The sequence below is a fragment of the Diabrotica undecimpunctata genome, chromosome 1, assembly GCF_040954645.1.
Source record: "Diabrotica undecimpunctata isolate CICGRU chromosome 1, icDiaUnde3, whole genome shotgun sequence".
Classification (NCBI taxonomy): Eukaryota; Metazoa; Arthropoda; class Insecta; order Coleoptera; family Chrysomelidae; genus Diabrotica; species Diabrotica undecimpunctata.
The window spans coordinates 137483103-137496046 of record NC_092803.1 but is presented as its reverse complement, the minus strand read 5'-3'; the positions used below and the strand labels follow the sequence as shown (position 1 = coordinate 137496046).

Genomic DNA, 12944 nt, shown 5'->3' with positions numbered 1-12944 from the left:
GGGAGGCCACTCTGTTGGGAACTATTGGTACATTATCTCTAGTTGTGTGTCTGCTACTACCAAGTTTTCTAAGTAAGGACCATGCTTTTCTGCTTGATTTATTAAAGTCTGGTTTTTCCACAGTTTCCATCCATTTTTGTCATCTGGCTGCATCCAAACTGTGCAGTAGTTGAGACATACTCTTTACGATATCCCTGGATATAGTTTTCTTCGCTGTAGAGGTAACCGCGCCAACAAATCTCATGTAGTTTTCACGTGTTGGGGTTATCCATCCCAAACATTTGTCCAATCTCTCAGTAAAAGTTGTCCAGTCTGCTTTTTTAAAGTTCCACCTAGGTCGAGGAAAAGATGTTATTATTGGTATTTTGATGCCAACTTCTATTACAACTGGTCTATGTTGGCTATGTGGAAAATCTGGGAGTACTGTACGTGAAGTTGCCAGGGGTTGATTGTTTTTATTTGTGGAGACAAAGCATAGGTTTGGGTTGTATTCTCGTTTCCAGGCTGCAGATCGAAAAGTTCCCTGATCTTTAGCGTCAAAGACTAAAGTGTCAACCTCTTCGCTCCAGTTTAGCAAAGCCTCGCCGTTCCGCACCTCTCCAAAGAATTTGTAATAATTAGTATTGTACTATCTAATCATATTTGATATAAATTCATTTGTTTTGTTTTTAAAAAAGGTTAACCTTCATTGCAGTAACAATTTCTTTGTAAGTTTTTGTAGTATCTCCAACTCCTAGGGTTTGTAAAGGGCTAGGACACATGTAAGTTTTTTCTTTGTTATTTTGGTACTCTCTAACTATCTGATATAGTAATTTGTGTCATTTATTTTTGTAACTGTTTGTGGTGAGACACAATAAATTGTAATAAACCATTTTGTTTATTTTTTTAACTAACCCCCTTTTTTGAGTTTCATGTATAAAGATATGTTTTTCATTTTTAATAATTATTTCGATAGTTACAACTAGCTGTTGTAGTAGTTATAATTTGGCACCTCGAAGCGGTGTCCGTTTTAAATTGCTAGAGGTATTTTCTGTTTCCTTTTGTTTTGTTTGTTTCAAGAGATTCATGTAAGTACCTCTTTGTTTCATTTTTGTGGTTACCCCAATCCAATTCCCTTGCCATTTACTTATCCACGACCCCAGCTCTCCAAACAAACCCTGAGTGCCGTTCGCACAAGTATCGATTATTTTGCTTGCCCTATCTTCACCCCCAGTAGTTTCTGTCCCCAATTTTTTACCCCTTACAATAATACCCCATGTGGTAGGCAAAATATTTCGTACAATTGTGTGCGGGTGCAACTTGAAATCAGAAATTGTAATTTGCGATTTTTCTAAATAGAAATGTTTTATTACTTTTTCTATACAAAAGAACTGTAGAGATCATTTTACCTCATGGAATGGGTCATTTTACCCTAACCATGTTCTAAAATGGTCCCTTTAGAGCTTTTCAAAAATAATGTTATTTTTCTTTTATATGCATACTTAAATATACTTTTTTCACAGAAATATGTTCTGCTTTACCCCTTTTATTGTTTAATGAAATTTTACTTAATTATTTTGTTTTTTGTTATTTTTAATTGTAAAAAAATGTTACAGGACCATTTTACCTCACTCTCCCCTATATGTATTTTTTAAATGTAACTTTATGTAATGTGAGAGTATGAAATAATTGATGATATGGAAACATTAACATATTTTAAGCTTACATTTAATGCCAAAAAATCTTAGATTATGTTTATTGCTCTAATCTAATCATTGTTCGAAAATTTTCCCTTACAAGTTTTTTATTGTTTTAATTGATGCAGGTTTATTTTGTTTATAAACTATATATGAATATTTTTTACTTTTCAGTCATTTCAGTTATTTATATTGGCTATGAATTGTGTGCTTAATTGTACAGTTACTTACAATCACTTCCAATAGAAGTCAAAATTCCCGAATGGGTGATGATTTCTGAATATGTGACACCCAAATATAGGAATAAAGTACCCTGACCACGAGAGGAATGGGACATAGGAAACACTCGACCCAGACTGCGGGATTATACATGTTATACAGATGAGTCTAAAACTGTAAAAGGTTCAAGTGCAGAAATATGTCATAGTGGTGGAAATTTAAACATTTCTATTTCACTAGGAGAAAATATCTCTGTATTTCAGGCAGAAAGACGGCCAAACAGCCATGAAGAGCACCAGCTACAAAATATTTTGATCCAGAGTCAGTCGTGGGAGTGCCAATAAGCATCGTCCGCGAGCGGAACAAAGCCTAGATCCGAAGGCAATAGTAAATTAGTAAATTTACTAATGTTTTTATTTTGAGAACGATTTCCGAAGTGGATTGTTGAAACGTCAATAAACGTACTTTAACTTTTAATTGTGGCTTATTCCCATTTAAATAGTAATTACTCTAACATGCCACAAGAAAATAGCTTCAGAACAATATGCCAAAATATATATTGGAGGGATATGCTCTAATAAGCCTGAAGTGCCCTGCATACAATGGAACTGTTTTATGGAGACTATGAAGACTATGGAACTCAATAATATCTTTCATATGATTGCAAGGCACCAGAATCAAGAATATGTCAACAATACAGCGTCGAACTATTTGTTGACATCAGGAAAGATGTTTCCCGAGACAGAGGGTTTCTTGCTTGCCAATCAGGATCAGGTTATTATAACTAAAAATTACCTGAAATATATCGTCAAAGACCCTTAAGTTCAAAACGACAAATGCCGATATGGATGTTAAACTCAAGAAACTATCCAACATCTTACTGGGGGCTGCCAGGCGTTTGTAAGAACGCCATGCCTCAGTAGGAAAAATTCACCAGGAATTGGCCAACAAACTGGGACTTCTCCAAACCGACCATCTCCCTTATTATCAATATGTCCCTGACGGAATGCTTGAAAACGACAAATAAAAGCTATACTGGGACCGCTCTGTGCTCACAGACCAACAAGTGGCACATAATAGACCGGATCACATATTAGTTAATAAACTTACTAGGCAAACAACACTAATAGATGTGGCGATACCAAATAACAATAATCTGCGGGTTTAATACAACGAAAAGATCGCCAAGTATAGAGATCTATAAATACAAATAAGGATACAGTGGAAAATGAAAAGTACCCAAACAGTACTTATTATTTTATCTACTACTGGTATTGCAGAGCACCAAGTGAACACTACTACTATCGACGTCCAGATGCGTACGAAAATTGTTGGGAGATATCACGGAAAGAGTCCCACCAGAGCTCAATCCTTTTGATACCGTAGGTATCTGGAATGAGTGAATTTTTTCCTTCACATGAGTTTCGGACAGGTTTCGACGCCAATTGCATCTTAAACCTTGTTTCAATTAGCTAGTGTCGATGCACACTAGCCCAGGGAGACCAACGGCTTTACGTGCACTCCGAAATACGGTGAACGGCTCGTATCATTTTTTCGAAATAAAACTGTCGTTGTTGGTACCGAGACTCGTGCGATCTGCCTTCGAATACCCGTATCTTACCGCTAAGCCTTCCACAAGCTAGACTGGTACAAGCTAGTACAGGGTTCCAGAATTTTGGAGTAGCTATCATGAAGAAATTGAAGATGTATAAAAAGCCAACTGGCTACAGCACGACCAGTTTACAACAGACAGCTTCCATGAAAAAAAAAATGTATTTCTGATTGTTCTTTGTTGTATTAGAAATCTTTAACACATTCGCGACCAACCGTCACACATGTGTGACGGTGAAGTTTTCGTAAGGACTGCTGACACATATGTGTGACACCGAACTTACGTCACAAAATGCAAAATAATTTTACCACGGTTTATCACAGTGGGTCTAAAGTTGGCCACAGTCCACCTAAACAATCCTTCTTTCACACGCTATGGCTGGGTTGTGATTTGGACGTTTAAAAAAAGAAGAAATAACCTGTAAATTTATGGAACGTAAATTTATGGAACGTAAATTTATAGAATGTAAACGTCGAATACAAAAAGTATCGTAATTGTGTATAATTTAGAAAGGTAATATAAAAATGTAACTTATTTATATACCGTGTAATAACTTATTATTTATTTTAGACGTATTAACAATGTCAAAACGACATCTAAGTACACGAGACCTTCAATTAGAGGCCGAGATGGCTAGTAGGAAGTTAGTGAGTACAGAAATGCCGAAAATATTGAATATGGATTCGAGGAGGACCATAATGATGAAATGTTTTATTCTAGTGGAAGTGAATATTGTCCTTCTCATTCTGGAAGACAGACTGAGGATACTAGCAATGATGGGGGAGAGTCGAGCAATGACGGCGGTGAGTTGAGTAATGATGAGGGCGAAGCGAATGATGCAAATGAAAATGTGGTACAAAAAAATGATGAGGCGGACTGGACTGGCTTGATGTAGAGGAAAATATTGAAATACATCAGTTTACTGAACAAGAAAATATAAAAGTAGAAATTCCTGTTGATGCAACACCTATACAATATTTTTCATTACTATTTGATGAAGAGCTTTTGATAAAAATCGTAGAGGGGAAAAATCACAGAGCTGCTTCACGCAAAGAAAACCCTACTTTAAAAAAATATTCCTTTTTAAGGCGCTGGATGGATATAAATATTGACGACTTAAAAAAATTTTTGGGTCTCTGCATATTTATGGGAAACATTAAACTCCCCTCCTTACGTTTATACTGGAGCACAAATTTACTATATCACTTTTCAATATTTGGAAAAACTATTCCCAGATCAAAGTTTGAAGCTATTCTTCAAAATATTTGTTTTTACAAGCCGGAAGACGTAGAAGTTCAAGATCGACTTACAAAATTAAAAACGTTACAAGTCATATTATAAATAATATCTCTAAAGTTTACTATCCAGGAGAGAACTTAAGTCTTGACGAAGCCCTCTTACTGTGGAGAGGGCGGTTAATATTCCGACAGTATATGCAAAAAAAACTAGTAAATATGGAATAAAAATTTATGAGATTACTAGCTCTGATGGATTTTTACTAAATTTCCTAATCTACAGCGGCAAGGGGACACTAGTAAATGAAAATGGGCATGCGTTTGAAGTAGTTCACAGACTTGTTACTGAATATTTAGAGAAGGGGCACACTATCTACATGGACAATTATTACAACAGTTATGAGCTTGTAAAGTTTTTACATGAAAAGAAGACCTACGTTTGTGGAACATTAAGAAAAAATAGTAAAAGTAACCCAAAGAGTGTTATTACAAAAAAATTAAAGAAAGGAGAAGTCGTATGGTAAAGAAGAGGTCCAATCATAGTATTAAAATGGAAAGATAAGAGAAATGTAATAATGATTTCATCCAAGCATGGTTCCGAAATGGTTGAAGTTGAAAATTGTAGAGGCCAGAAAAAGTTGAAGCCAGTAATGATTCGTGACTACAATTCCTTTATGTCGGGAATTGACAGAGTTGACCAGATGACTTCATATTATGGCACACCAAGAAAAACTCTGAGATGGTACATGAAAGTTTTCTTTCACTTACTAGATATTTGCATGTGGAATGGCAACTGGTTGTTGAATAAAAATAGGAACACGTCAAAGAAAACAAGAATGTCGTACCTTCAGTTTAGAGAGGAAGTGAGCAAACATTTACTGGGACAAACAGAGTGGCCAAGCAGAAAAAAAGTTGTTGCAGCACACAACTTGAAAAAAGAAAATAAGCGGAAAAGATGTCGACAGTGCAGTGCAACCAAGAAAAGGGCTGTCACCTGGTACACATGCCAGGAATGTAAGGGGAGTGATGGACAGCCCATTGGGTTATGTGTTACACCCTGTTTTGCTGAATGGCACAGAAAAGACAATTAAACTTATACAATATGTTTTATTTTTTATTGGAAGTAATTTTTAGTTTTGTTAATATTTAATAAATAAATGTTTTTTTTTGAGTAGTAGCTAAAAATGTTTATGTCAGATATTTGTGACACTTGGGTTATGTTCAAATTTTTATTACTATAGACCAGTGTCACATATGTGTGACATTATGCAAAACATTTTTTTTATAATCCTTGTTCAATTATAATACTCCTCCCCAAAAATGGTGGATTTGGCATGTTTCTTTCATATTTAACCAAAATCAGTTTGACTGGACAGACCTAAAAATAGGTTGGTCGCGAATGTATTAATAAATTTTTACTATTGTGTCCCAGATTGAAGATTGAATATTGTAGATTGTAGGTAAAGAAGTTTTTTGACCTCATAAAGCGGTCCACACCTGAATTATCTTTTTTGTATATCCTACATCTGATGGCTATACGATAAGTTTTAGCACCTGCTGTCGTGCTTCTTTAAGTAGAGGCTTTGTTTCAACAGATACTTAAAATATTGTCGTTCTGTTAACTAATGTCAGAAATTCCTGTTAATCTGTTGTGTGTATTGTAGGGCTGTATTGTTATAAGCGTTGTTATTAGTTCCATGTACAAAAGTTGGTATTATCGTACAGTATTTGTAATTTAAAAAATAATTAATAAAATATAAAGTAATAAGTGTAAGAAAATTAAAATTAATCGAAAGAAAAACCAAACATTTCATTTTAAATACGTTGATAAAAATTAAGTAAAATAAAAACAAAATAAAAAATGAATAAAGTAAAAATGAGTACAGTCCTGAAGAAATATAATTTTTAAATATTTGATGATTCTAATTAACAAAAAGAAGTTAGTCTATTCGCCAGAAGGCGGGGAGGGGATGAGTATGTACTTGTATGTCTCCTCGGTACCTTGACGATTTCTTATGTTTTTTGGTGCTTCAATTCGTACCAGGCTGAAAACCCGTCAGATAATTTGTTATTAACAATAGTAACTTTCATAAGCCACTCATTTTAAAAATAATTGTTTCAGCTTTAAAATAAAGTTTGCAAAATTACTTTATCTTTATTTATACAAAAGTTATAACTATTAAACATTAAAAATTTCACTAAAAAGTTGCGAACTAATTTGTTTATAAGAGATTTAAACAAAACTAATCTATTTACTTTAAGAATCTAGTTAACGGAAGTTGTAGAACAACTTACAACGTATAGTTTAGGATTTGGTAAATGTTTTTATGTTAATTTTTGACCAAGATACGGAATTTTCAATAACGCGCTCTGAGGCGGACGGTCAGCTTACAGCGAATGCGGGCGCGCATAAACTGCGCGCGTAAATCAATTTTCAATATCTCGGTAAAAAATTAACATATATACATTTACTAAAGTTTAAAATGTTCGTTTTGAATTGTTCTACACTCACCGGCACAAAAAACAGAGCACTTACATTTTTAAAAGAAAAACTTAAAATTTTAATTCTCTTTAAACTTTAATTATTTAAATAATGTAAACACAAACGAAACAAACTGTTTTAAGAGATTTATTATTAATAAATATATAAAATTAAAATTTAATTTTTGAACAAAGAACTATTTCAGTAGATAACATTTTAAAAATTAAACGTAAGTAAATGTTGTAACAAAATGACGCTCAATTAATGAAAACTTAAGTTATGTGTCCGGACAAACTGATTTTAATAATGAATGTTTGTTCCACGTGCACAAATTATTACCTGAATTCTCCTTGGCATGCCTAAAATCAAATGAGAAATGTCCTGTGAAGAAATAAGTTCTCATAACAAAGTAAGTAAGTAAGTAAGTATAATTGAGCCCACTTGATAGCCTACATAAGGACTGAAGGTACATTTGCAAAACGCTTATGTAGTCTTCGCCATACTCTCTCCCGGTCATCTGAAGACCGCAAGGTAAACCTGGACTCATTGGTAAATAAAACGTGCCTCCAGTTATTTACAGTAAAATGAGCATGGTTTCTGGCCAGCTGAAGCCGCACAACTAGATGGCGCCTGAGAAGTTGTAGGCGTGTTGCAGATCTGCAACTGCTTAAATTAGCTTCTCCAAGCCTTTGTCTAATTGCTCGTTCACTTACGCTAGTATTCCGGACGTACTACGATCTCGTAGACATTGTAAGAGGATGAAGCGATCATCACGGGCAGTTCTTCGTTGGGGACCGGTTACAGATCGTCTAGTGTATGCTCCGGTTGCGAAAAATGTGTTAAAATATACACACTGTACTATTGGATATTCATCACAGTACTAACAAGAGAAAAATAATTTAATATGTCAATCTCATCTCAGACAACTAAAACAATAGTAGTCAGCAAAGAACCAACCAAACATAAAATAGAAATTGATGGCATCAGTATTGAACAAGTCCTGGAAATAAAATACCTGGGAATTACACTGTCCAGCTATGGAGACCTGGACAAAGAAATGAGATATCAAGTACAAAAAGCAAATAGACTGGCAGGATGCCTTAATAACACTATATGGCGAAACAGACACATTAACACTGAGATGAAATCAAGAATTTATAAGGCCAGTTTAAGACCAATAATGATATATGCCTCAGAAACAAGATCTGACACAGCCACAATGCAAAGGCTACTGGAAACGGCAGATATGAGAACACTAAGAAGAATTACAGGAAATACGCTGAGAGATCGAAAGAGAAGTGAAGACATTAGAAGAAAATGTAACGTATAATGTATAAATGAATGGATACAAAATAGAAAAAAAGAATGGAATAACCAGTTAAGCAGAATAGAGGATGCCCGTGTCGTTAAAATAGTAAGAGATTAGTCACCAATCGGCAGAAGAAGTATCAGACGACCGCGCAAAAGATGGAGTGACAACCTTCCATAGAGGTTCCAAGAGGAAGAAGAAGACTATTGGATATTTGATACTTTTGAGCTTGAGCAACATATTGCTCACTTCTCTCTTGAAGTAACGCAACAATAGTAGCCGCTGTTTCGGGATTTACCACCATAATTCTTGATCAACGCAATTCAACTTTAAATTTTGTTTGACACCTGATTCGACTTGACAGTTTACTCACATCAACAAGAACAAAATAACAATAAAATACCAACGGCTACCTTTACACTTAAACTAAAAGTGATAAGAATAGTGTCTTTCTTATTTCTGATTTTTTATGCATTTTTTTTTGATAAGCACTTAAGTTTTATTAGAAATTACTTCAAACATTGTGTTTCGTTTGTGTTTACGTTATTTAAATAATAAAAGTTAAAGAGAATTAAAATTTTAAGTATTTATTTTAAAAATGCAAGTGCTCCGTTTTTCGTGCCGGTGAGTGTATAACGTCCATTAACTAAACTGCCAACGTCTATGGCTCTATTTTGTATAAAACTCGTATAACCCTTAAGTACCATGGCGGGGTCAAAATTGACCCCCCGCGTTTTTAATGCCAAGTTTCGCTACCGAAACATAGATTGAGCATTGCGCGCTTTCTGCTAATCTTCGACCGGTAGGTGATTTATCGATCTACGAAAATTCCGTTAGTTTATCTGTTACCACTGCAGAGTTAGGCACGCATAGGGTCAATTTTGACCCGCTTATGGTATAAGTGTTTCTAGTGCAATTAACGAGTAATTTGAAATGGCGGGGTGTAGTCGCAATAAACGTCCTCTGGCACAGAAAGAACTTGAAGAGGAGGGACAAAAAATTATGGATAATGGACTAGATAGTGACAGTGAGTTTTTAAACCAGGCTAGTGAACACAGTGATCACGAAACAGACAGTGAAGAGGAATGGGACGATGATGACCAAAAAAATTGGCAAATTAATAATTCCGAAACTGGTAGTGAATATTCGGGTGAATAAAGTGATATAGCTGACTCAAGGGATGTGTTTTATGGCAAAAATAGGTACAAGTGGTCTAAAACTTCTCCCACCTTCTCTCGTACACGTAAGCATAATTTAATTAGTCAATTACCTGGTTTTATTGGAAAAGCTCGAGCTAGTATGCCAGAGAAACCAGTTGATGCTTGGGAATGTATTATTAGCCACGATATATTGCAAGAAATTCTTGAGAAAACCAATGAACGAATAACTAATATGGCTTCTAAATATAATTTACACAATTTATCGTGTCAATATACCAATTATCTTGACATAATTGAATTAAAGGCCTTCTTAGGCTTATTATATTTAGCTGGGGTATTTAAATCCAATAATGAAGATTTAAGGTCTTTATTTGCTACGAATGGTATTTGACCCAGCTACTAGACAAGAACTTATTGCGCACGGAGATAAACTGGCAGCTATATCCAATATTTTTAATATGTTTATAATTAATTGCCAGTCCAATTATAGCTGTGGTGAATATCTCACAATAGATGAAATGCTTATTGCATTTAGAGGAAGGTGCTAATTCAGGATGTATCTCAAAAATAAGCCAGACAAATACGGTCTGAAAATGCAGTGTTTAGTAGACACATTATTTGCTAAATGGTTTTATATATACTGGAAAAGATACACACAGAGCAAATCCAAAAAAGTTATCCATCCCCACTCTAGATGTTTTGACACTTATTCCACCAATTTCTGATACAAATAGAAACATAACAGCAGATCATTGGTTTTCGTCCATTGAGCTCATAAAAGAACTGAGAAGCCATAAAATTTCATATGTTGGAACTCTAAAAAGAAATAAAAGAGAGGTTCCTGCTGAATTTCAACCCCAAAAAACAGGCCACCTAATTCTGCCTTATTTGGTTTTACAGGAAGCGAGAGCCTTGTATCTTTTGTTCCTAAGAAAAATCGTGCAGTGTTGTTAGTGTCAACTATGCATCATTCCAATACAATGGTTAGTGGAAAGCCAGAGATTATAAATTTTTACAACGAGACAAAAGGTGGGGTGGATTCATTGGATAAGAAATGTGCATGCTATAAAACTGGCAGAAGAACTCGTAGATGGCCTCAAGTAATATGGTTTCGCATTTTGGACATTGCAGGATTAAATGCTAATGTAATTTTTAATGTAGTTCAGCAAAATCAAATAATGGAAAGAAGATTGTTTCTAACCACTTTAGGTCAAGAACTTATTAAGGCCCATTTAACTCGTAGAGCTCAGCAAACTTGTTTATCGAGAGAAATTCGTAGTGCCATTTTTAAAGTTTCCGGACTTCAGGAACCAATACCTGCCGCAAATCCATAGCCACAACGACGAAAAAAGAGGGGAAGGTGTAAAATATGTCCATATTCCAAAAACCAAAAGAAAGAAAGCTCATCGTGCGATAAATGTCGAGATTTTATTTGCAAAAATCATTCCCGCATACAGACGTTATGCATAAGCTGTGTTAAAAATTAAGGTAGAATCATGCTTGTCATTAATTTTTGGGATACGAAATCTAAATCGATTTTTTTTATTTTAGGTAGGAGCTATGATACCTAGATTTCACCATTGGATATAAAAAAACTGCACATTGTTATTATTTTTCTTATAATTCGAGAAAGTGCATAGCTATGTTAATTTGACTGAATACAAAAGTTTTTTTTTAAATAAAGTTATATCTAATTAACCAAATTCGTTTATTTTTATATAAATGTAAAAGTAGCTGTAAACAAAATAATTTAAAATAAAACAGGTTAAAAAAAGAATATTTTTTGATACAAAAAACAATGGAGAACAATAATCGCACGCATGAAAGATGAGTCATATTTGGAAAAGCCCCATCGAATAGTTTTTTAGGAAACTTGTTATAAGTCAGGTTTTAACAATCGAATCATATGCCATTTTGTTCATTTTTTCAAAAGGAACAATTTTCAATTTGACATAATTAAATATCTCTAATAGTTTATGAGATACAATCATTTAAACAATTAAATTGTTAATAACAAATTATCTGACGGGTTTTCAGCCTGGTATACTCGAAAAATCGAATCTAGGCACCAAAAAACATAAAAAACATCAACGTACCAAGAAGACATAAAAGTGCATACTCGACCCCCATCCTGGCGCCCAGAGTAAGTTTAAAAGAATTACTAGGAGAAATTTAAGTTGGAAATATAGCTATTTACAGATATAAAAAACGAAACTAAAAGATAGAAATTCAAATTGCCAGTAACAATAGAACGATACAATGGAGTATTGAAATACCCGACAGGATTCTTAAAAGTAATATATAAATATATAAAAATAAGATTCTTTCATACATCAAGAGATGTTTTTTCAAGAAAAAAGAACACAATAGATAAATAAACTACGAAAAAACTGAGATAGATAAACTTATCAACTACGTGCATAGAATATTGAAAACTTGCATTACGCTTCCGAAACACGGAAAACTGAAACAAATTAAAGGATAATATATAACCAGCACTAGGTCTTAGACTTTATATACATTAATAAAAGTTAGAACCTCATTTTAAACAGTGCTATAATTGGATATAAAGAAAAACTTACTTTCTATCGCCCATTTTTTCATTGCATAAATATCATTGATTACTTCCTTTAAGTCTTTAGCACATTGAGTTCCTCCTCCAGCGGTATCAAGAACTTCGATAGCTTGTTGTTTAAAATGCATCATTTTCTGGTGAAAATCTGGTGGGATATCAAAATTAAATCCCTTGTCACACAAAACTCCATTTGGAACAAGGAATAAAAGTAAAAAAATATACCGCGCCATCGTAGTAGTTGTGTCTTGAAGAGTGTCAGTGCATGGGCGAGCTGTAAGTGGCGCAAAAAGCTTCGTTCTTGCCTCTAACTACATATTATATTATCAGGAAGGTGATCATATGTATGCCTAAAAGTGATAAGAGTTATATACATGTGTACATATTCGTGAGTGTCATTACCATACAAATTTTTTTAAAATGTAAAAATATGCTTTCTGAAGAGTAAAAATATTCATGATAAATATGATAGATAGGCTTGAACATAGCGGGTTTAATAAGAGACTTTGCACTTCTGTACATTCAGTATTTTCCTAATAACAATTATGGAATTACTATTTAAATATAATCATGTAATCATGTATATATATATATATATATATATATATATATATATATATATATATATATATATATAACTGTTATGGATGGGTTGGTCAATAAAAGGGCTATTGGTAAA

At 33.9% G+C, this 12944-nt stretch overlaps 1 protein-coding gene across 1 annotated transcript in view; it reads right to left on the bottom strand.

Moving 5' to 3' along the window:
* The window catches only part of LOC140432267 (nose resistant to fluoxetine protein 6-like), an 81328-nt gene extending 68753 nt beyond the window's left edge, over positions 1–12575 (bottom strand). The window contains exon 1 of the mRNA XM_072520084.1: positions 12276–12575. Coding sequence (XP_072376185.1) covers positions 12276–12498 — 223 coding nt within the window. The 5' untranslated portion in view covers positions 12499–12575. The remainder of the gene's footprint in view (positions 1–12275) is intronic.
* Between the last annotated feature and the right edge of the window lie 369 nt (positions 12576–12944).